This window comes from Mauremys mutica, chromosome 1 (assembly GCF_020497125.1).
Source record: "Mauremys mutica isolate MM-2020 ecotype Southern chromosome 1, ASM2049712v1, whole genome shotgun sequence".
NCBI lineage: Eukaryota > Metazoa > Chordata > Testudines > Geoemydidae > Mauremys > Mauremys mutica.
This window is the reverse complement of record NC_059072.1, coordinates 313,218,517-313,243,178: the sequence shown is the minus strand read 5'-3', so window position 1 is coordinate 313,243,178 and position 24,662 is coordinate 313,218,517. Positions and strand designations below refer to the sequence as shown.

Here is a 24,662-nt window from a genome sequence, read left to right as displayed (position 1 = left end):
TTTCCGTGGGTCCAGATGATGAAGATGTCATCAATGTACCGCAAGTAGAGAAAGGGTGTAAGGGGACGAGAGATGAGGAAGCGTTGTTCTAAGTCAGCCATAAAAATGTTGGCATACCATGGGGCCATGCAAGTACCCACAGCAGTCCCACTGACTTGAAGACATAAATTGTCTCCAAATCTGAAATAGTTGTGGGTGAGAACAAAGTCCCAAAGTTCAGCCACCAGGTTTACTGTGATGGTATCGGATGCTATTCCTGATGGCTTGTAGTCCATCTTTGTGTGGAATATTTGTGTAGAAAGCTTCTACATACATAGTGGCTAGGATGATGTTTTCTGGAAGATCACCAAAGGATTGTAGTTTCCTCAGGAAGTCAGTGGTGTCTCACAGATAGCTGGTAGTGTAGGGCCTGAGGAGAGAGTCTACATAGTCAGATAATCCTGCTGTCAGGTTGCCAATGCCTGAGATGATGGGGCATCCAGGATTCCCAGGTTTATGGATTTTGGGTAGCAGATAGAATACCCCTGATTGGGGCTATAGGAGTGGAATTGTTTCTATTGAGAAGTGCATATGACAAATCTAGCACCTTGGCCATTAACAGTTGTACCAGGAAGGTACTACTAAACAGATGCATTAGTTTAAAAATGAATCTGAAGCCCTATTTCAGAGCATTACTTTCTACATGCAGTAAGATGGGAGTATTTTAGCCTACAGGTAATTGTATTAATTAGTTACTAAATCTGATTGGGTCTGCACAGGGGCAAAATGTCAACTGGCACTGAGAACAGCAGGGGGTTAGAACACAGTCAAAAGCGATTATGTCAAGCAACACTTGCTACAGGATTTAATACAATAGTTTAAAGCTTAGAAAAGAAAAAAATTATAGGACAGACATAAGTCTAGGACTTCACTGAATGAACTGACTTGGTGATATACAGGGAAAATTCAAGGACTACATAATATCAGAATGGTCTCTGCAACTTTAGGGTCCAATCCTGCTCCCGCTGAAGTCCCAAAGAGCAGGATCCAACCCTTAGAGAGTGATGATATTGGATGTGCAGAGTAAGCTAGCAGATCTGTACTTCTGAAACAGACATGCATGGCAGATTTCATTTGGAAATAATCACTCCTACAGAGACAGAGTACAGTGTTCGGGATTCCAGGATACATAATGACCACTATGGCTGTAATCTGCCACATCATCCAATTCCAAACTCTAGGGTTCAGAGCTGTGCTAACTAAACCAAATGCAAGTTTTATTGTATTGACCAAAATGCGGTTTAGTGCATTTGAAACATCATGGGTTCATCAGCACTGCAGCCTTCATGTTTATTCACAGCAAAAATAGAAAAACTTCTCCATGTTGTACAGCCAATGTCCTTAAACTCCATAGACCCAATAGGCCCTGTTTTCAAGAGTGCTTAGACTGTTGGGAGTGGAGCTCTTCTGAAATTCTGGTCCCACATCTAAATTTTCCCACACACAATTTAAAAAAAAAATCCACATATACATTGAGTCAGTGTATGCCTTTGCCCTTGACAAAATTTGAGTATTTTACTTTAGTCTCCTGCAGCTATATAAGATGGTGCAGTGCCAAAATATTTCACATGCAGACATCAATACACTGTCTACAATCCCAGACAGTTGCTCAAGGCTACCAATTATCAGACCATTAAAAACCCAGAAAACAGCTTTATCGTGAAGTTATAAAAGGGAGCCCTCCATTTTCTGAGGCATCACCAAAATGGCCTTCAAGTCTGCTGAGACAGAAATATAGTATGAAATAATAGTATATACCCCTTTATTTATTCCTGTCACTGGAAATTCCCTTTGACTGCTACAATCCTGCAATCACTCACGCACAGACTTATCTTTACTGTCAAGAAATTAATGGGGTTACTGACAGTAATAAAGTTAAGCATGTGCATAGTTGTGTGCAGGACCACAGCAGTGGCCAAAGGGTGTTAAAAAATAATCCAGCTGACTAACTAGTGATATACAGCCTAACAGTTTTGAACTACTGCTCTCCCAGGCAAGTCAATTTCTTCCCCCCCTCCTCCCCCGGCAACTATTCACCAAATAGTTACTGGTGGCATCATAACATTAACTTGTGAACATAAAATACACCAACACAGGGCACACATTGGAACATGTTCAAAGCAGAAAGAGTATTTCATACAAGAGTGGGGCCTAATAGAGTGAATTTTAAAGAAATGCAAGGGACAGTAATGAACAGCTGAGGACATGTTTCTATTTACATTAATCCAAAGTGGTTACTAGTTTAGGCTTGGTTTTGTTGTTTTTGAAGTGAAATACATTACCATTTTTTGGTTTGGATATCTCAACACAGCCAGATTTTTAGATCAGACTTTCCAAAGCCTAACCAAACATACATAAATATTTTAATTTTGTCGCTTGATTTTTACCACACTAAAAATTAAAACTGATTTTTAAACTACACTATAAATATGGTGCTGAGCTAAAAGAATTTTGCCTATTCAAAACAATTCAATTTTAGTAATTTTCCTCTTATGAAAGACACATAACAAAGTGTCCAAGAGGCTTTTCACATTGAAAGTGCTGTTATCAAAATAATAAAAAACTAATAGTTGCAGATTAAGCGGATAAAGATTTTGAGCTGGTTAGTTCTTTTTTTGTCACCATTAATTATCTAATTTTAGGTCCATGAAGAGGAGGAGGGAAAATACACAAGACAAGAAGAGAAGACTACAAATTAAGAAAAGAGTCTGACATTTCGACAGACCTATTGTTTGTTCTACATCATCTTGTGAAAGCGGGCTTTTGTTATTTTTACACATGGAAAGATTTACTAACCAGCAACTAGCACTTCAAAACATTTTGGAGGTGGGGAAAAATTAACTGCAATGAACAAACTACATAGGAAGTCTCCTGGCAGCCTTTAAAGAACACAGCATATATATTAAAAATTGTGTCCATTTATCCTTTTACGTAGGGACAAATCAGATATTAGGAATGGCAATATACAAAAACCTGTAGGAGAACACTTAAATCTCCTGGACACACAATATCAGATTTAAAGGTAGCCATCCTGCAGCAAAAAAAACTTCAGGACCAGACTTCAAAAGGAAGCTGCTGAGCTCCAGTTCATCTGCAAATTTGACACCATCAGCTCAGGATTGAACAAAGACACTGAATGACTAGCCAACTACAAAAGCAGTTTCTCCTCCCTTGGTGTTCACACCTCAACTGCTAGAAGAGGACCTCATCCTCCCTGATTGAACTAACCTCATTATCTCCAGCCTGATTCTTGCTTTTATTTTTATGATATATACACACACACACACATCCTCTGCCTCTGGAAATTTCCACTACATGCATCCGACGAAGTGGGTATTCATGCATGAAAGCTCATGCTCCAATACGTCTGTTAGTCTATAAGGTGCCACAGGACTCTTTGCTGCTCCTCTAGTCAAGTTATTCATCACACTATGCTCGTGTGATTTTTTTTTAGGTGAGGAACAAACACTTGAAAAAAACTACTTCCATTTTAAAACATCATGAAAGATCCAAGTTTGATGAAGACTATGCATTTTGTGCTTCCTAGAATCATATGTCACTCAGCAGTATAGTTGCCAACTTTTCAGTGGCTAGATCAGTAAGTTTGTTTCAATTTTTGGCATAATAGCATAGCCACACAATGTCATGCAAAGAGTCGTCAATAGCATGGAGGGGGAACCTAGATTTTGGGGTTGGGTGGTTGCTTTTATTTTTTTTTCCCCTCATTGAAGACACACAACAAAGGAGATATGGAGTGTTGCTGAAGACTTTGATTTCTTATGTAGTTGCTTTGCAGACCTCTTTTTTTTTTTAAACCAAAGTGTCCTAACATGGAAAAAAGGCATTTATTTTAACACCTCTCAAAACACTTAAGGTTTCCACTTGTTTCTGTGAAGAACCATCTGTCACACTTATGGCATATGAGGGACTATACTCTTTTTGAGTTAGCAGTGGCTCAGGTTTGTGTGTTTTGTGTTTAAGAAAGTGAAACATTGCATAAAGACTCCCTGATTAATAGCTGGATGCCCTTACGGTACAGTAACATCCACTGCAAGAGAATACACCTTTACACATTTCATGATAAAAGTTCATCTGCAAACCCTCAGTGTGGTTCAAATTATAACAGTTTCTCTTCTGCACAGCATGAAAGTCAATATATAGGTCACTGAAGACAGAATTATCTCTTCTTAATTTTCAAAAGAAGCCTAAAGTTCATAAGAGATGCCAATTAGCAGCCCTGAAAACTCCTATTGTGAGGAATTGAGAGAGAGAGAGAGAGAGAGATTTTAAAAGCCAGGGCAACACAATTGTCAGCCTTAGTTTAATAAGAACCAAAATTAGACAAGTGAACACACTCACTGTTTTCAATTAGGAACAGGCATCTGTCTACTCCTTTAAAGGAGGCACTCTTATTTGATTAAGAATTAAAATGGTTAGTTGATGTCAAAACATACCACCAATACAGCCTCCTGAAGCCAGAAGGGGAAGTCAGCTCATTCATCATGCTTCTGCTTTCACACCATGACACTCTCAATTGCCAAAGAACCTTCTAGAACCCTCCAATGTCACTTCCTGGCCTTTCACTGAAATGTAAAGTTTTTCCCAGCATGAGGAAATCATGGTGTGTATTTACAAAAGAAGTCTCATTTTCCTTTGTGAAAGGTTATTACTAAATGCTTCAAGACCCTTCACTACCCACACCCTACTTATCTTCTATACTTTATCAAGATGTCAACTGCCACCTCCAATCAGCCCACAGTGTCTTTGGCCTTCATCACCTACTACTTGTGATTTTCAAACAAGCACTTTGGGCTTTCTCCTATGCAGCCCTTCATGCTTGGGAGGAGATCCCCATAAAGATCCACAAAGCTATCTCTTTATCCTTCTTCAGATGCCTCAAGACTCTGATGCGATGCCTGCAAAAAAAAGTGACAACTGCTAAGCCACTGGTATCCTGTGACAACTGCCTACCATGAGGACAAAAACGGTTGTCTTGTTTCATTGTACTCCCCTATATTTCTGTATTGACTGGTTGTCCTTTGTCAACGCAATGGCATTTATACGCAACGCAATGGCATTTCTTTGTCTGTAACCCAAGAACTTTTAAACATTGCACCTCATCAGTTCCAAAAATTTCAGAAAAATGTTCAAGGGCATCAATGAGCAGAACTCTCTCTATATATTTTAATGAAAATCTAAGAACTGGAAGGGGAAAATGAGGATCACAGAAGAGCCTGATATCCGGTTAGCAGACACAGAAGCGTCAGCCCTGTAATTGTCTATAGATCAAAGAGCTGATTGATGGCTACCATCATCACCTTCCACCAGGGCTTTGGAGCAGTACTCCAGCTCTGCTCCAGCTCCAGGCAAAAACCTGCAGCTCCACGACTCTGGAACTGCTCCGCGCTCCGCTCCAAAGTCCTGCCTTCCACAGTTACAATACCCTCTTTTTAGCTCCTGCCCATTCTCCCAATAGAGTTTTAAAATGTTGGCATCTTGAATGACTTCTCCCCCAGGCAGAAGAAATAAAGGTGAGGGAAGGGGACTCAAAGCATCTGCCATGGAGGAAGAAGGGAGAGTCAGAGACTCCCTGCAATCTGCCTAAATAAGGTATATGGGGAATACAGTGAGCTTCTGAGAGGAATCAGAGGAATGCAAAAAGAGTCCTTGGTGCATGCAGTGAGCTCTACAGAAGCAACGAAGTGTGTGACCCTCTAGTACTTACTTCCATTATACATTATAAACTCTTTGAGGCAGGGACAATCTTCAACACAAAGAGGTCCTGGTCCAGGGATAGGGCTTCTAGGTGCTACCACACTAATACATCTTCCAAACAACTATAGCACAAGCAATAACAGTGCAATCTTCCCCACACACTGCCTCGCCAAAATGCCTCAGTCCTAACCAGAAGTAGCTAGCTCAGTCTACATTTGGTTTCTTAATTGACAATGACAAGCTTAGACTCTATATATAACCTGAGCATCATCATTTTTGGATTTGGTCCATCAGAAGAGCTGTAACTGTCTGCAGTGTAGCAGAGATGTTAGCATTACAGCACTCGAGAGATCATACATAAGACACACTGGTACATTCTGCCAATATCTTTAAGGCAAGGACTTGTTTTAAATCACACATCTTAAATGGAGTGGGAAAACAATTATGAAAATAAATCAATGAACATGTCATATTTGATCAACTCTCTTTTATACATCCAAAAAAACCAGGAGGTGAACTGACATTTCAGAGCACAGAAGAGCAGTCAGAGGATCGTGGATGAGTACTTTTTAAACTTTACATAGTGTTGTCTAATCGGTGACTTCTTTGGTCTACACTTACACACATCCTAGGAAGTGAAAAAAGCCTCCTTTCTGTGGAAAGCAGTACACAAAGCAAGGTAACTAAACAGTATTTTGACAGACAAGCAACGCAGGTCTACATCAGAAATAAAAAACCAAAACAAAAAAATCCACCAGATCTTTATCCCTTTTTTGAAGGGCGAACCTGGCCAAGATTTACTGTGGACAATATGACCAAATGAAATTGAATACAAATAATTTGAGAGATTTTTTTAAATCTTTCCAAATGACAGCCCTCTGATAACTCTTGCGTCTATGTGCGCAATTCAGATTTTCATTGGTTACACGCGCCATATTACTGGGATTATGCATCCATCCCCATTTTCTAAGATTATTCCATGAATGTAAGTGATTTGCAATATTCAGCAAAATCTGCTGCAGAAAACTGCATTCCATTTTTGGTTTATAATCTTGCAAGTGCAAGCCATGTCATATATTATATTGGAAAGGCCCTTGTCATAGGTCCAGCTGATCACCCCTTCTTGGCCACTCACCAGACTGCTATGATGGGATCCAGTCACTGGATCCTCTGAGTTTATGCCTCCAAAGTCTGAAAAAAGCCCTAGCATCATCCCTATCTTATGGCCTATGGGCATGCTCTTGAGGTGCAGATCTTCTGTCACTCCTTCATGAGACCTGTGACTAGGGGCTGGGCAGGGGCCAATAGATCCAGTGCTGAAACTTCCCCTATAGCTTGAAAGCACCCTCCCCAAGAACTTCAGCTATGCAGGCACTTCGGCTGCAGTTTTTACTCCCTCAGGGAGGCACAATAAGATGCATCACATAACATATATAGACTTTGCACAGGATTCTAAACACAAACACACACAGATCTATACAAAAATAATAAACCCTACATGCATTTCCCTGCCTCCATTTCCTAATCTCTCCAGAGCATTCTTTAGCCTTGGGTCAAGGTGGTCTGGAGCCATCCAGGGTCCTTATGTTTTAGTACATGGCTTGGTTTCTGAAACAGAGAGCCCTTCTTCCCCAGGTCTCCTCCTCCTCTGATCTTAGCCAGTCCATCCCCTCTACCCTCCCCCCCCCGCCCCCAAAATTTCCTGTGTGGCTGTCCAAGGTCTTTCCCTGGTGAGTCTTTTTATAACCTCCTGCTTGGTCACCTCTGTTTGTGTCCTGCTTGGGAAATTTCCACTTTCTCCATTCCCTCGAGACAAGAAGAGGAAGTATCTTCCCCATCTTACCCAGACTAGTCTCCCAGGAAACACAGTATCTCAAAGTGCTTCAACGTGAATAGATTGTTGAGTTTTAACAACCCACTATTGTCTCTAGTCTGAGACATACATGCTCAAAGATTTGTCTTCAGTGGTGGATACCCAGAGGCCTTTCATGACCCAGCAAATTTCATATCAACCAGAATTCACTAGCCGTACCAAATCATCAGAAACCTAAATGGGCCTTCCATTAAAGTGACAATTTACATTATTGATTTGTTCCCCTTTCAGAGCAGAGAGATCAGGCTACAGTTTGACAAGCTTGTGACATATTTCAATCCCAAGCAATACCTTTGGGGTCAATATTATATTAAGTGTATGTATTACTGTGGGCCAGGGACTGTAAGCAACTCCAGGAGGGAGAGTTATCACAATTCCTTCAGGAACCAAAAACTGAGCGTCTCTGTTTGGAGAGGGAGGGAGGTAATTAAGGTAAATCACTTATGTTAAAAAAACACTCCAGAGAGATATAACACCTGAAGGAGGCTTGCATATACTAGTTCAAACTGTTTTCTTCAGCAACCAGAAAAAACAAAGGAAGGGCTTTTGATATTAAAAAGGCTGGGTGTAAACTGAGTTAGGACCTTCTCTCTAATCCAGCCATTGGACAGGAACCTTCTTGTGGAAGGGCTGGAAAAAACTGTGCCCTACTTACTAGGGCCCCCATGAGATTGATGAGTGATTCCTGGTATGCTTAGTGTGTGTTTAAATCAGTTTATTGTTTAACATGTTTTCTGCGTAATGCCTTTACCTTAACAATAAACATACCACACAACTCTTTCTAAGCAAGTAACTGTTGGCAATATACAGTTCAAAGCCCTCAAAGAGAAAACAAACCACAGGCACTGTTAGGCAGACTGGCTTGCTGGAGGTATCACAGTGGAAAGCAGGGACTTTGTAGCCTTAAAACCACCCCAGTCAGAAAGAATGGATGCACAAGCCACACGTTCCAAAAACAAAGTTCATGATGATGGGCCCTCAACCATCACTGACAATTTTTAAATCAAGAGTGGAGGGGGAGAGACAGGGAAAGATGATTTTCAAAAGTATCTAGGGTAGGGTGACCAGACAGCAAGTGTGAAAAATTGGGATGTGGGTGGGAGGTAATAGGAACCTATACAAGTGTTATGTGCCAAGAATTAGGGTTTTCAAAACCAAGGGGAGAAAAGGAAAAACAGATGTAGGAAGTTATACAACTAAGTTTTGGGGCATAAATGGCCTCCAGACTTCCAGCTTTGCTACTCTTCTCAACCCAAGAATAAACTCTTTAAAATCCAGAATCTCTAAAATTTTAAAAAGGCTACCACTTAAATACTGCATCTCTGGAGACAATTAGGCAATAACTATTCTGTAACATATTAAGTAAGATGGGGCCAATCAGCTGGGGGTGAACAAAACAAGGTGGAGAAATGTACCTTCTTCGTTCAGGTCTGGTGGCAGACCTGCAGTGACACTAACAAGGGGGGGGGGAGGAAGAGTGCCTGCATCCAACACTAAGAGTATGTCGGACTCTTGTTAGAGACCTTTGTGGATGGGCAATTCATATGTGGTCCTTTCATAATCTGATGGGTTTTTAGAAAAGTCAAGGAAATACTGTGCATAAAGAATTTCTTTGTTGCTAAATTTCAGAAGAATAATCCTAAAAGAGCCTTACTCTCTTATCCTTATACAAAATTACTTTTTTTTGGCTCAAGGAGCTTTACAATTTTGCTGTTTTTTAAATTAGTGATGGAAGATCTAATCACAGATTTATTAGACTTAGCTGCATATTGAAGGGATAGTGTAGGGTTTTCTAGATCCTTCCCAACCCCCAACAAGAACCACTAAAAGAAGTCTTCAACTGTATGTACTACTGGAAACATTTTGGATTTACCATGGATTTCCTCCCAGCAATCATTCACAATGCGAGTTTAGCAATAAAGAAATCCATTATCATGCTCCTAATGCCATATGGGAGAACAGGATTTTGGCAGAGTAAATGGAGCAGCAATTGCCTAGCAGAGAAGGGGGAGGAGGGAGGGACACAGTAACTTCCCCTTACACAGAGGCGACCAACAAGTTGTTCCTGCTGAGTGCAAAAATCATTGGATTTCCCTTTCTATTAGCTAAGTTGCTTTATCCACTCTGCAGACAGTCTCTTACAGACAATGGGGCATAATTTCTCCCTCCCCCCCGCGCTTACTACAAGGCTTAGGCAGCAGACAATACTACTTCAAACAGAACAAAATATAGATGGAGAAGGGCATGTTTGTCAGGGCACCCATCTCAAGGAGGCTCCAGTAGCCACAAGGTTTACTGGCTAAGAACTGGACGTAGAATCTCTCAGGAACACCACTGATTTGAACTCGTCTCAGATGTCACAGCTTGACAAGGAATCCAGCCAACCTGTGATATCACCACAGTTAGAAACATCCAAGTTTTCTTATGTCTGGCAGCTAGGTCAGTCCTAGCCGATTTCAAACCTCTGATTGCAGAAGAAGGAACAAAGTATTCTAAGAAACAAGAGGAAAGAGTTTGACTAGGGTTCTGTTTGGTTTGTTGTTTGTGTTTCTGAAGGGTGTGGACTGTAGAAGAGAGTGGATATGAGGAGTCAAAGCACTTTCCTTGAAGCAAGTTTAAAAATAAGCTGAAAAACTTTCAGTGAACTCATTACCAAGAAAAGACACACTGTATTGATACCCCAGCAGTCCAGATTCCTCCATGTGCTACAAAAAACTCAGCATTTACATGGTGCTTTATAAAACATTCAGAGTGTTGTACAAATATTAATTGACCCTCACAACATCCCTGCGAGATGGGCAAGTACAATATTTTACAAACAGGTATAACAGGAGGTATCAAGAGGTTAAGATACTTGACTTGTGACCTTGACAAGACGAATTCATCCATCAATCTAGCTTCCACTTCTCAAAAAGGTGGATTAACTACAGCCAAGGGAGAATAGTGTCTACACTGAAGCACTACAGCAGCTGTGCCACCGTACCAGTTTACAAGTAGACATTCTTAAACTATGCTGCCTCCTCTCACAAAAACAAAGTACACCATGGACAGCAGTTATACTACATTCCTCACACATTTGCTTCAACTCTGAGGGACCACAGGGCAGGTTGAATGCCATGTACAGTCAGTCTTTGTCTTCTCTGCCAAGACTGCCAGCGAATCAGTTGCAAGATGGATATTTCAGATGTGCACCCTTAAAAACTAGGAGCTGGACTTCGATCACCAACACAAGTGTCACATGTAGGTTATTAATCTGCAGATGGGAATGGTTTTTAGTCACTACAGACTTGGCCCTTATTTGAGGTAAAATATTGTTTCCCATTACCATTCCCTGAAGTCACCCTCTCACAGCTTCTCACTGCTGACATCCAGTTTTTCCACTCTGTACTGTCTCACGGAAGTTACCAACTTAAGAAAAAAAGATGCTAATCATTCTACATGGAGTGTTTTTACTGTACATGGGACTTTGGGAGATGGCAATGAATTTGTGCTGTTCCTCAATGTCTACTTCTTATATTGTGAACCGGACAGCTTCTCAAGATACAAATCTTCTCGGGCAGTCTGCTCTCCCAATCCTGTCAGCTACAGGCATGCTTACATGAAAAATATTTGGACACTAACTATTGCAAGAGAGAGGGGCAGACTTTAAATGCAACATTTTTTTTCTGCTTCGTTTTCTACATTTTGTATCTGTGCTATTTCCTCAGGGTAAGAGTTAACATTTGTAAAATACCACATCTCCCCTTGTTTACCTGCAGCCATTGTTGCTCTAATTGATTCAGATCACACTGTAGTTTGCCTCTGTCCTCCTGCGAGTTTATTACCTCTTCAATATTTATCATCCATATATTTTAAGATTAAATTTACATGAAAAGAAAAAAAACAAAGCAATAGGGCACATTACACAGAAGAGAGTGGTCATTTATATTTACTTGGTCAAAAAAGCCTCTAGAATTTGAACAGTGTTTTGGTCGGGCTACATTTAGCAGAAAAGACATTGCTTGAATATATATGGTTTTGGAATGATGAAGGAGCAGCTCTTTGGACCACCTGGAAGAGATTCGTTGACAAGTTTGGGCACCATGGGTCAACAGGCCCCATGTCGCTCTCTGTCTGAGGGAAAGTTCCCACCCACCTTTTTCTGAACTTGTAACTTCTTCTTTACAATAGGATAGTTTAGACTGTGAAATTATGCCTCAAAAAGTTAAAAAAGTACATTTTCTATGCAAATATATTACTGTTCAATACAATGCGATGTGTCCTCGTTGTTAGAATTACAGGTACTAAGAACAATGGTTCATAATGCTGTTACAGAAAAGAAAAAAAAAAGACAGGTTAAAGAAATGACTTCAGCATACTTTAGTATCACGTTCTTCATTCTGGCTTTCTGACACATACATTTTCAAAGCCAGCATAGCAAATTTGATTTGTGGCAGATTAAGAGCTACAAACACACATAAATAACCAGACCATCCATTGAGGCAAAGTGGCAAACTGTTCCTGAAAAGATCTTTTACTAAAATTATGCTTTTTATATTAATCAGTATACCTAAACCTCTAACTTAAAAATTTATACCAACCTTATTCAGGAGACCAGCAGTGAACACCAGTCATGGAGTACCCATTACAACAAAATTAACTAATTACCATACGAGTTACTAAAAGTGATGACAAGACTCTGCATTTTTGGAGGGTGGGGGGAGGTTTCTAGAGATTATTAAAATGAAATCTCTTACCTGTTTTCCATCCAGTGTGTACAGGCGTTTAACCACTCCCGAATCCAACTTGATGGCATCAGTTATATCAGTAAGAACCTGTTCAAATGAATGTGCTGTCTTCTTATTAAGCAGAATCCGGACTGCTTTACGTGGTTTCACACCACTCCTGATGATGGTGACCAGTTTAGGCTTAATGAAATCTTTATTCTCTCTTGCATCGGAAGGACTTCCTTTGGCAGTGGCAAGAGACGGCACCGTACGGGAAGTGGATGTTGTCTTAACATTCACTGACCAATTTGGGTTTACATTCTTCGTGTACTCCAGTTTTTTGAAAGGTTCTATTGAACCACACACATAGCTCTCCCCTGAAGGGAAAAAAGAAAACATGTCAGACCAATATGTCAGACTAATGCAAAAAGACTTCTTACACAACTACATCCTATTTTTGATCTGCCCTGTATCAATCATATCTTTTCTCTCCTCTCCAGCCTCTCTGCTAAGACACTGAAGACCATAATATGGTCTTCGAAAGATGCATCTTGCCACCTACTCATAGCATAATATCAAGAAACTACATTTACACACTGGATTAAAGCAGTAGTTCTCTTATTTGCAAGTTCTTCAGACAGTTTTTTAAATATACTTTGAATATTCCATTGCTGCTGTTTAATACAGATATGCAACAAGCAGAGTTTTCCAACCCCCCCGCCCCAATAGATTATTTGAAGTGGCCCTCTGATTTCATATCTTCAACAGGATTTTCAGAGGCTCACAGTGCTGTACACAAAACATACGTCTCACATACCTTTGAAGTAACAGTACACAATAGTACTAGGAAAAATAATTTAGAAATATGATATTTTCCATAAAATAAGGTTCAACATTTGAACTTAAAATTGTGTTAATTTCATAGTGAATAATCAAAGGCTCATTTTTTTAAAACAAAAGTTGAAAACTTAATTTAAACTAATATGGAAAGAGTGAATTAAAATGACAGATCTCACAATGTTAAAACACTTCTGGCCCAAAAGTTACAAAGCTTAACCACAGTGTTAAAAAACTGATTACGGTCACTAGAAACATTTCCATTAAAAATACCATTACAATATTTTCTGTTTAGAATTAAACATTTCCCCTGAAGCACAAACACTGTATCAGTGCATGAGCCAGAAATGACATTGGCTGTATCAGTGCTGAAACTGAACTTAGTGCAAGAGGTAAAACCAACAGAATTCACAAACAGAATTTAGATGTTTTCATTCTTCCAGTTTCAGTAATCTAATGTATGTTAACATAATAAAACCCATGTGTTAGTACTTAAGCCCAAGATGCTTTGTGCTGTACAAGGCAGGGAAAAAAACCCCACCTCTGTGCCACCATAACAGGAGATAGTACAAATCACTGGAAAAAAAATCTAGGAGAGCAACTGCAGGTTTCTGTTTGTGTGTTATTATTAGGGCCCTACCAAATTCACAGTCCATTCTGGTCAAATTCACAGTCATAGGATTTTAAAAGTCATACATTTTTTATTTCAGCTATTTAAATCTGAAATTTCACGGTGTTGGAATTGTAGGAGTCCTGACCCAAAAATGAGCTGCAGGTGCAAGGTTATTGTTGAGTGGAGGGGGGGGGGGTGCAGTACTGCTACCATTACTTCTGCACTGAGTGGCAGCTGCTGGACAGAAGCCCAGCTCTGAAGGCAGAGCTGCTGCCACCAGCAGCACAGAAGTAAGGATGGCCTGGTATGGTACTGCCACTCTTACTTCGACACTGCTGCTGGCGGGGTGCTGCCTTCAGAGCTGGATGCCTGGGCAACAGCCACCACTCTCTGGCTGCTCAGCTCTGAAAACAATGCAGAAGTAAGTGTGGCAATACCACGACCCCCCTAAAATAGCTTTGTGACCTCTTTGCAACTCCCTTTTGGGTCAGGACCCCCAATTTGAGAAATGCTGGTCTCCTGTGACATCTGTATAGTATAAGGTAAAAGCACACAAAAGACCAGATTTCATGGTTTGTGACGCATTTTTCATGGCCGCGAATTTGGAAGGGCCCTAGTTATTACAAACCAAAAGTCAGTGGACAAAGGAGAAATGAGCTTTGAGAAAGTAGTCAAATAAGGAGAAGTTAATGGATCTCTGGACCAAGCGGGATGTCATTCCATTCACATGGCGCAGCATGTAAAAAGGCATTGATATGTGAAGATATGCAAGTGTCAAGACTATCATCACTGGAGAAAGAGAGAGGCTGGGGACAGGAAGATCAGATAAGCAGTAAGTCCTGAGACCTATGCCAGGATGGATCTGTGTGTTGCCCAAAAGGTAACAATGAAAAGTTAAGTGCTTGATGTGGTGAGCAAGGTGAAGCCAGTGGAGGGACTCAAAAGGAGGAGGCAACAGCGTCAGCAGAACAAAAGAAGATGATAATTTTTAAGGCCATTATGGAGGAAGATGGATACTATAAGAGTCTCAGAAAGGCCAGCAAGGAGGAGATTACTGTAATCAAAATAAAAAAAATTGTAAGAAGGCTGGATTGTCCCTTTAAACTGGACAATAAAATGCCAGGAGGGCAGGGAAAGGGAAAACATTTAATCACATTTTATTCATGATGTAGATTCAAGTTTGCAATAACATTTCAAATGTCATTGCAAAGCCTAGGTGTTAAGAAATGACTGACCAAAATAACCCCACTTCAGCTCCTTTTATGAGAGACAGAGTTAAGCACTTCCTTTACTACAAATGTACACTGCTGGTAGCCTCAGAACAAAAGGGTTTAGCGATTAAATGTAGTAATGATCTAAGAGTGATCAAACAAGACACATTCTCTTTTATCCGTGTCCCTGACCAATATTTTTAGCACTAACTGTTCCATTGTTGCAAGGTCAAACACTATATAAGTGCTCCCTCTTTGTGTAAAACACCTCATCCATAGATTTCAAGAATTTTAAAGTACAGCTATTAATATAATCAGAATTTCTTTTAAAGAGTGCTTTACAGACATATGTTTTATGCAGTAAGTCAATACACTGTATAGAATGGGTTTACTTTTGATAGAGAGGAACTGGTGTCAAGGTATTTTAGGCCCTCTTACATTAACAAAGCCACTTATTTCTGGGCATTCACAATCAATAGCAAAATAGTGTGTGTCTACTTAGGTTTATTAAAATAGTTTGCAGGCTTTTCTGACAGTTACAAGTTTACATTAAGACGGTGTTGTTGCAACACGGCAACTGACTGAGCAGTCACTGAATTAGAGGAATACCGTCTAGAAAAAATCATCATTTTAGAATGTTGTCATATTTCCAAGGGGCAGGCTACCTCCATTTAGTTTACAGCTAAATATCAAGCTAGTTACTTAAATATATTATGGATTTTTACAACTACTATTACCCCAAAAGATAGACCATTAATGTACCGAGCATGCAGGATTTGCCCCCTTTTTCCCAAATAAAGCTTTGGGTAGCCCATTCTGCATGATCTGCATAACTAGGTCCCTACTGAATAGCAACAGAGGAGTGAGCATGTCTTGGTGCAAGTATTTACCCTTGGTTATCGCATTAGTAGCTACCTATAAAACAAAAAAACAAAGAGTGAGAAAGCAGTCACTGATTTTGCTGGCTTGTATGCCAGACTTTCCTCGGCAATTTTAGCTACCAGTTTTACTGAAGCATTGCACCAAACAGTGATATCATCCTTCTACTAAGGTTTATTTTTCCTAAAGGGGAACAGCCTAGATTTCATCTAGTTCTAAATGCTTATGTAAATGTATGTAACTTGCTCTACCTAAACTGGACTGTTATTTTCATGGCTTTTTGTTTGTTTTAAAAAGAGGAGGAGGAAGACTAGATGCACCTTATTTTTTAAGTAGTCTTGAAGTTGTGATGCAATAGGGTAAGTTTCCAATAGAGAATTACAAATATATCATTTACCACAGGACAACTTCAGGGAAGTCAGTTTGCAGCTGTGGGAGTCGCACGTATGTTCCTAAAGGCCACTGAATTCAGTGTTTGAGAAGTGTATTGTATTTGTCCTGTCCTAGGTAAACTACACCCTGATTTCATAGTGATGCATATATGCAAGGTTTTTTTAAACACTGAGGCCCCAATTCAGGAAAGCATTTTTAATCCAGGGAAGCACCTAAGCACGTTTAACTTTCCTGAATCAGGACCCTAATTGATAGTGGTCAGAAAGTTCAAAGTTAAGACTAATCCTCCACCCTTAATTGCCTTTGTGATAAGACAAGCCAGTCAAAATGCAAAGAGTGTTCACCTTGATTTTGTTTCTTGTTCTGAAAATATCTTTTTTTCCCTTAGAAGTTTGATTAAAGGGAAATAAAAAGAAACAAAAAAGTTTTTCCATGACTAACATGGAGTGCTTGAATTATGTCAGTGCTCATCAGGGCTAGGATCCATAATCCAATGAGGAGATTCAGTATCTCTCTTCTACTCTATACTGGTAGCCACAGAACAAGAGAGTTATTTTCCTTAAGGTTCACTCACAGTTGCTATGAGGCAAGTGTAGACACAGTCGTAGACATTTAGCCATAGTTTAAATAAGAGCCTCAGTCTAAAGAAGAGGAAGCCCCGTAAACCGAGGCTTGAATAAGGATGGGCTGGCTGCGATTCAGTCTGAATAAGACTGAAGCAATGTGGAGAAGGTGGAGGAAGGGGGAAGACAAAGGAGTATGGAAGCAATCCCATCTTTCAACTTGGACTTTGTCAAAGCTCACAATCAGAGGGGCTTGCTGGAATTTCAGGTGCTTCACCATGTCCAGGTAGCAGCAGTGGCCGGGACGCCTGTTAATAGCCATAAAGTTGCAGTCACTCTTTCTCCCTTTATGGGGGATGGGGACAGTGGCTGAAATTTGGTAAGGGGCAGTAAGGGCCAACAGCAAATGACTACCTGACCCCAGAGCAAAAGGGAAGCAGAGAGGAAATGTGTGTCAAAGAGATGTCTCAGAGGCACAATGTCTCATAGGGGCTACTCCAGGGTTATGAAGCTGAAGTACTATGACTTGTTTACAATTGTGCTTAAAAAGACACAATCTAGCCCTAATCATATGCCCTGGTTATCTGACAACTAAGGGATCAGTGTAGGAAATTATAGCCATCGACAAGCATTTATAGGGTGTAAACACAAAAGAGGGTGAAACTTAAATCAGTACAAAATTAAGACACAGAACTAAAGTAACGAGAAAGCATGCTGAATAACAGGAAAGTGGGTGATGTTTCATGTACAATTAACTTATTGGCTCAATAATACACAAGTGTTACAAATTCTGAGAGTGCTCAGCATTTAAACTAATGTGCTGTTATACTATTCCAAGTAGAATAAAAATCTTAATATTCAAAGCCATAGATGACAGCAATCTTTAAAAAGAAAGAAACTTAGGCCTAGTCTATGCCTGAAGAAAAAAAAAATTACCCACTGGACTGGTCTACATTTGCCAGCAAAGGCAGTTTTTCCAGCGCAGAACTGTTCTTATATGACGTGCTGTGCTTGTTCTCTTTAAAAGATCTGTAAAAGATGGCCACTAAGAGGCAAAATGTCTGCTAGGAGGAGGTAGAATGTTCACATAAAGAATTAATGCTAAGAAAAGGAGCAAAGTTGCATTTTAGTTGCCCTTTTGTCTTTTCTAGTAGGTTAATAGTCTCTTGACTAATGTGTCCATTATCCTGCTCGTCAAGCTTTTAAGTGGGTGGAGTTAAGGACTAGAGGTAGAGCCCGGTCCTTTTCCTAGCCTGAGATACTGCAGATGGTCTTACTGGGGAGCTTCCTGGCCCTCGTGGTTGGACAAGGCCAGAAGAGGGTAATTAGCTGGTGGCTAAGTTATGCGAGTGGGAAAGGGTGATGGTTACCTGTCACGCAATTGCATGTTCAGCATCTGAGGAATGGGGAGTGGATATGATTATAGCTGCTATTAGGGATGGAACTGTTTGCCATCTGTGAAGCCAGCAGGGATTTTGAGGCATGGTGGCAGTGGCAGCCAAACAAATTGCTAGTGCCTCTTGGCAGCAGATGCCTAGTGCAAGTATTGATCAACAGGGGGCCTGGTTCCAGAATAAAACAGAATTGGAGGTGGATTAGGGGAAGGCATCTCCTAAAGAAGATGGGGAATGAGGCTGGATCTCCTAAAGTCTGGTACAGGGAGGAGACAGCTGTCTCCTCCCCATCCCCTTAGCCCTCATGTGGGGGGAAGGCGATAGAGTCCCAGGATAATTGGGTGGAGGAATGATGGTAGCCTTCCACCAGGTGGAATGGACTACAAAGACAGGATGACAACCAAACATTAAGTGTTGCAGATGTTCAAAGCCCTGATTCCACAAACATTTACACATATGCTTAATTATACTCATGTGTGTAGAGCCATTGAAGCCCACGGCACTATCTACAGATGCTCAGAATGCCACTGCAAAGATCACTTTCCTAGCCTGTCATTTTGACCATGTCACCCCTCTTTGAATCCCTCCATTTTATCCCCTTTCTCTATCTCAAACATCAGCAATTTGTCTTCACTCTCAAGGCCTTCACAGCTCATCTCTCACTCGCTACTGAAGTGAGAGCTTCTGCTTCCAAGTAGCCCATGATGCCAGCCTCTATCGCCCACTTACCAAACAAGCACCTTCCTTCTTTCTTCCACACTGCTCCCCATGCTTGGGGGGAGTTCCCTAGAACCATGCACAAAGCTACCTCATTACTCTCCTTTCAAACCCTCCTTTGAGGTAAGGCCTACCAAAAAAAGTTTCACAGCAATTAGGTCACTGGTGACCTGATACTTCTGCCTGCCATGTTGACCAATATTGTATCATTGTTTCGTTGTACTCCTCTGTCTGCATCCATCTGTTTTATACTTAGATTATAAACTCTTTGGGCCAACGATTGTCTTTTTGTTCTGTGTTGTACAGTGCCTAGCACAATGGAGTCCTGGTAAATGACTAGGGCTTGTAGGCACTATGGGAATACAAATAAAATAAGCACAATCATGGCCATAGAGTTCATGGTTTATTTCTTTTTGGTAATTGGACTATTACCACAAGAGCTAAGGTTGAGGAATATATAACCCATGTTTTAAAGTTTTCATGCTTAATCCAATCTATTATTGTTCTTAGTTAAGATGTACAATAACAGTTCTTAAGGCTCGGAACTGCTAGTCCACCCTTCTCTTGGGTCCAATTAATATACTTCTATGAATCCCCAGGGTTTATATGGAACAGCAAGATAAATTAATTGTTTGCCAATTCCTGAGAGTTATGTACAGAATAGATAACTTAGTCGTGCTACATCTCTATGATCAGGTAGTATTTGCAATTTCTTGATTTCATTTGTATCTGGAGGAATGAAAAAAACTTCACCTTTTAGCACCCAAATCCATGTATAGTAAGTCAGTGTTCAGAAGCTATTTACAACATTAAATTTGACAGCAGAAAGTAACTCTAAAAGCCATTACAGTCCTTCATTTGGCTGAGGTGAAAGGAGAAGGGAATGTAGCAAATTATGGGGACACTGAAGATCTGTGCACCTTTCCTTAGCAAAACCAAGGCATTTCCTATACTATAGGTCTTATTGCCAAAGAAATCTGAGTTGAATTTTTCAAAGTAGCCCAGTAGATTTTAATTTAAATTAATGGAAGATGCATCTACAATTCCTGAAGTGTTTTGGAAAAAAAAAATGAAAAGAAATTTCACATGACTGGTCGTTTCAGGAATTAGGCTTTCTGCATACCAACAAAGAACACTGCTGATGCAAAGCAGCCAGTTTGCATCCTATTTGTTCCTTCAGGACTACCTCCCACACAGCTCCGTTATAGCCACATCCTTACAGCCAAGAGCGTCTCTCTCCAGAGCCTGTCAACACCTCTCATGAGTCATCCTAGGAAGACAAAGTCCTCCCTCGCCCTACTCCTACGGGAAAGATGCAGCATTCTCCTCAGTGGAGAGGGAAGGATAAGAAAAGAAAGAACTCTGAATTTCAGAATGAACCATCACTAGTTACAGGGTTTGCACCTAAGGGCATATCTACATTTACAGTGCAGCAGTGACACAACTGTACTGGTACAGTTGCATTGCTGCAGTGCACATGGTGAAGATGCTCTATGCTCCCATTGGCATTAACCCCCGACCCACCCCATAAGTGCCAGAAGCTAGGGGCAGTGGGAGAAGCTCCCACCAACATAGCGCTTATACCAGCTTAACTTATGTCGCTCACTGAGATGGAATACTCACACCCCTGAGCGACGTAAGTTTTGCCGACATACATGACAGTGTAGACATAGTCTCATCAAAAATGTAACTTCCATCAAAAAGAAAGGAAAATATCTGAGTGAAAAAGATCTCATGAAGTTAGTACATATAGTGAGAAAGCATTAGTCTAATCATAAACACAAAGCAACACTTGACATAGTAACAGCCTGAACAGGAATGTAATTGGGGAGGTGGCAAAGCCAAGTGATTTTCCAGCTCTTTAAACAAAAAGCAACAGCTGCAAGCTAATTATTGCTGTTATAAACTAGCAAAGTCTGTTAAATTTGAAAAGGAAAAAAAAATAAGAGGTTTAAATAAAAAACTCATTCCATTAACAGCCAGTGAGTGAATCTGTACTCTGCATTGTTCTGATTGGCTTGTAAATCTGTAAAGTATTCCATCTTGCAGTTTTATACAAGTACGTACATACAGCACCAGATCTCTAGAACAGACCAATTCTTTTTGGGTGGGGCAAGCATGTATTTTTTAATTATACACAAGGATTTACTCCTTTCAATCCTACCAGTGGCACATAGAAATAGGAATATACATTTTAGATTTGAGCATTACACCTAACACTTGGTGGAGGGGTAGGCACAGGAAGAGAAGACATTCGGTTTGCCTGTCCCAAAATAACCAACTTTCTCTCTCTAATTAAAAAAGGGAGATTTTCACTTTAAACACTGGTATTCCGATAATCAATAACATTTACATTATTTCACAGGTTGGCAATAACTGATAAATTACTAGATAAGTGCGTCAGCTGATCAGGTTAAATTTGCAAGGTAATTTAATTTTAATATACCCTCTGCATCATGTTCACTGTCCTTGATAGCTGGCTTTTGCATAGGTTTTAGCTGCCAGCCAGTCAGCATTTATATTAGGGACATTTGCTTCCTGGTGACTGCATCAGTAAATAGTATGAAGAGCTCAATTAATTATTTAAAAGAAAAGAGAAGCATTGTCCTGGAATGGATAGCAATGGCTATTTCTTTCATCGCCCTCCTGGTAGTTACTTTCCCCCAGCCTAATATAAATACTGCACAGGTCTACTATTGCTCCAATCCTACCTTGGAATCTGAAACCCTGAAACCAGAGTTATGGGCTTGAACCTGTGCAATCCCCTACTTAGGAGAGCAGTCCCACTGACACTCAAGCACCCATCTTTCACTCAAGCACTTTTACATGGTCTTTCATTCTGCCTCCTACGCAGGGAGAAGCTCTGTAAAAAATTCCTCCTTCACTACTTTGTCCTCTTTCAAACCCCTCAAGACCTTTCTCTGCTGTGATGCCTACAAAAATCCCTTGATAACAGCCAAGTATGTTGTGTGCCGAGATTGCTTTGTTATGCCAAATATATTGTTTATTATATCTTCTTTCCCTCCCCATATTAGTTTCTCTACCTGTTCCCCTCTCACCATATGCTGAAATGATTAGTTGTGTCACAAGGACATTAAAAAAACCCAACACAAGTGGGGGGTACAGCACTTAGTACCTCATTGAAGCCTCTAGCCATTATAGAAATACAAATAAATACCTACTTAATCAACAGAACTACTCACATTAGTAACAGTTAATAGGTCAGGACCAAATTTGCAGGGTTACTCAAGGTATTTTTGTTTAAGAGTAGAATAGTACTAAAAAAATGTGAGGACTCTTCTTCCCTCCTACCCACATAGGCAAAGATTTACCTTTAAGTTTTGCTAAAATACATTCACACAGTTAAGGCCACGGGCTGGGCTGACAGCAGGTCTCTCACGTTACTATGTTTGGGGATTAAATTCTGTTTTATCCTTTCCTCTGTAAAGCTCGTACACTCCAGAACTATAACTGGAGCTCTATTCCACTTGACTAGGAAGAAAGTTAGACACTAGGTTTCTTTATTCTATTCTGAGAACTATTCTCTCTGTGTGGAGAAAGAAGCCAAAGGCAAGACAGCAAGTATCTTGGAGTCAGTGTCCTGCACTTGAGGCGAGGGAGCCCCAGTTTAGAAGATGACTCTGAATTTGGAGCTCCCTAGCACTAAGGAACAATGTGTATTCCACTGCTCATGGGTTTGATATCACCACTGCATTGCAGGGAGAAATAAAATGGGAATTTATGGTTCAGACAATGGGCCCTGATTGAGCTGAAAAGTGATATTAGCCTTTATCATAGAACCTACTTTTACTTCTGTTAAGTAACTGGAGTACTCTCCACTCACATAAGGCAAGACATTTGTTGGAGAGGAACAACTAGAGGTCTTCACTATGAAGTGAGAGAAATTCTTTAAACCCCATCAGTACTGGCCTTTAGTATCACTGAGGATGTCCGCTGTTGTAACAAGTAGATAAATAAGGGTACCAGTGGTTTGATATAGTTTAGTTTACAACCCTTCAGCAAGGTTTTAACATGAAATTAGGAACTGTCAGAATAAGGGTATGTCTACACTACCAGATTAGTTCGATTTAACTTAATTTGAATTTGTGGAATCGACCTTACAAAGTCGAATTTGTGTGTCCACACTAAGGACACTAATTCGACTTTGTGAGTCCACACTAACGGGGCAAGCGTCAACATTGGAAGCAGTGCACTGTGGGAAGCTATACCACAGTTCCCACAGTCCCTGCTGCCCATTTGAATTCTGGGATTTCCCCACAATGCATGCTGGGGGGAAAAATGTGTTGAGGGTGGTCTTGGGTAACTGTCATCATTCAACGTGCTTTCGGACGTCTCAAGGGGAGATGGAGGAGCTTACTGACTCACTCGGATCTCAGCGAAACCAATATCCCCATTGTTATTGCAGCTTGCTGTGTGCTCCACAATCTCTGTGAGAGCAAGGGGGAGACCTTTATGGCGGGATGGGAGGTTGAGGCAAATCGCCTGGCTGCTGATTACGCTCAGCCAGACAGCCGTGCAATTAGAAGAGCCCAGCGGGAAGCGCTGTGCATCCGGGAGGCTTTGAAAGCTAGGTTCCTCAGGGAGCAGGGTAACCTGTGACTGTTCAGTTTCTTTACAAAGAAGCTGAACCTGCCCCTGCTTCAGTTACTGTTGACTTTCTTCTGCGGTTACATACCCCGTTCACCACGTTTCCCCCTTTCCAACACACGTTTAAAAATAAAGTTAATGGAACATTGTTAATTAACAACGTTTTCTTTATTAATGAATTCACATTAAAGGGTTGAAACAGGGACGCAGACTGTGGTGGGTAGGGTGTGCAGTGATGTTAACACCGCTTCTACACTCGAGGAATGATAGGCTCCTGCTCCTAGAGCAGTCTGCAGTGCCGGACTGGTTGTTTCAACGGAGCCTGCCATCCCTCCTTTTCGGGACTCTGTGTGCGGGGGCTACGTGACCTTGTGGCGGGGGAGGACAGTTACAGATTCCCCTGCTGCGTGGCTCTGTGGTCCAGGACAAGGACCGCTGCATAAGTTCTGTAACCGCCCTCCCATGCCACAAAGTCACGTACCCCCCACCCACACAGAACATGGAAAACACCTTCCAGACCGACCAGGGTGCCTACTGACTGCACTGTGTGTGTGACCTGCTGTTGATCCTGCCCCCGTGTCTGTACCCTGGTAAAGGTGACTGTCATATGCAATTAACAACCCCCTTTCCCCCGCCCCCTTCACAGACAGTCTTCTGTAGAAAAACTTGACGGAAATAGTAATTAACAGCAAACTACTTTTAATAATCAACTACACAGTTAGGGGATGAAACTGGGATTGGGGCTTCGGTGAGCCAGGAAGGGAAGGACTTCTTAACATTTAGGGAATGAGAGCCTTCTTGTATTTGTGCACTCTGCAGGGGTGCAGTGACAGTTTTCACAGCCCCTGTCGCCCCTCCTTCTTGTTACTTTGGTTGAGGGGGGTTTGGGACTTTGTGGCGGGGGAGGGTGGTTGCAGATACAGTGCAGGGGGGCTCTGTCCTCCTGCCTGCAGTCCTGCAGAACATCCACAAGGCGCCGGAGCGTGCCAAATTTTCCCTGGGCATTTCCTGTGTGGCTGGTCAGAACATCCAAGCTCGGACGGCTGTCCAGAGCGTCAACAGAGTGGTGCACTGTGGGATAGCTCCCGGAGCTACTAAGGTCGATTTCCATCCA

The 24,662-nt window shown here is 41.1% G+C and overlaps 1 protein-coding gene across 10 annotated transcripts in view; it reads right to left on the bottom strand.

Annotated features, from left to right (window-relative positions):
* DCLK1 (doublecortin like kinase 1) overlaps nucleotides 1-24,662 on the bottom strand; it is a 374,217-nt gene that overhangs the window by 323,195 nt on the left and 26,360 nt on the right. For all 10 annotated transcript variants that reach the window (XM_045015788.1, XM_045015797.1, XM_045015784.1 and 7 more), the window contains one exon: nucleotides 12,364-12,710. In XM_045015788.1, the coding sequence (XP_044871723.1) occupies nucleotides 12,364-12,710 (347 nt within the window). The remainder of the gene's footprint in view (nucleotides 1-12,363; nucleotides 12,711-24,662) is intronic.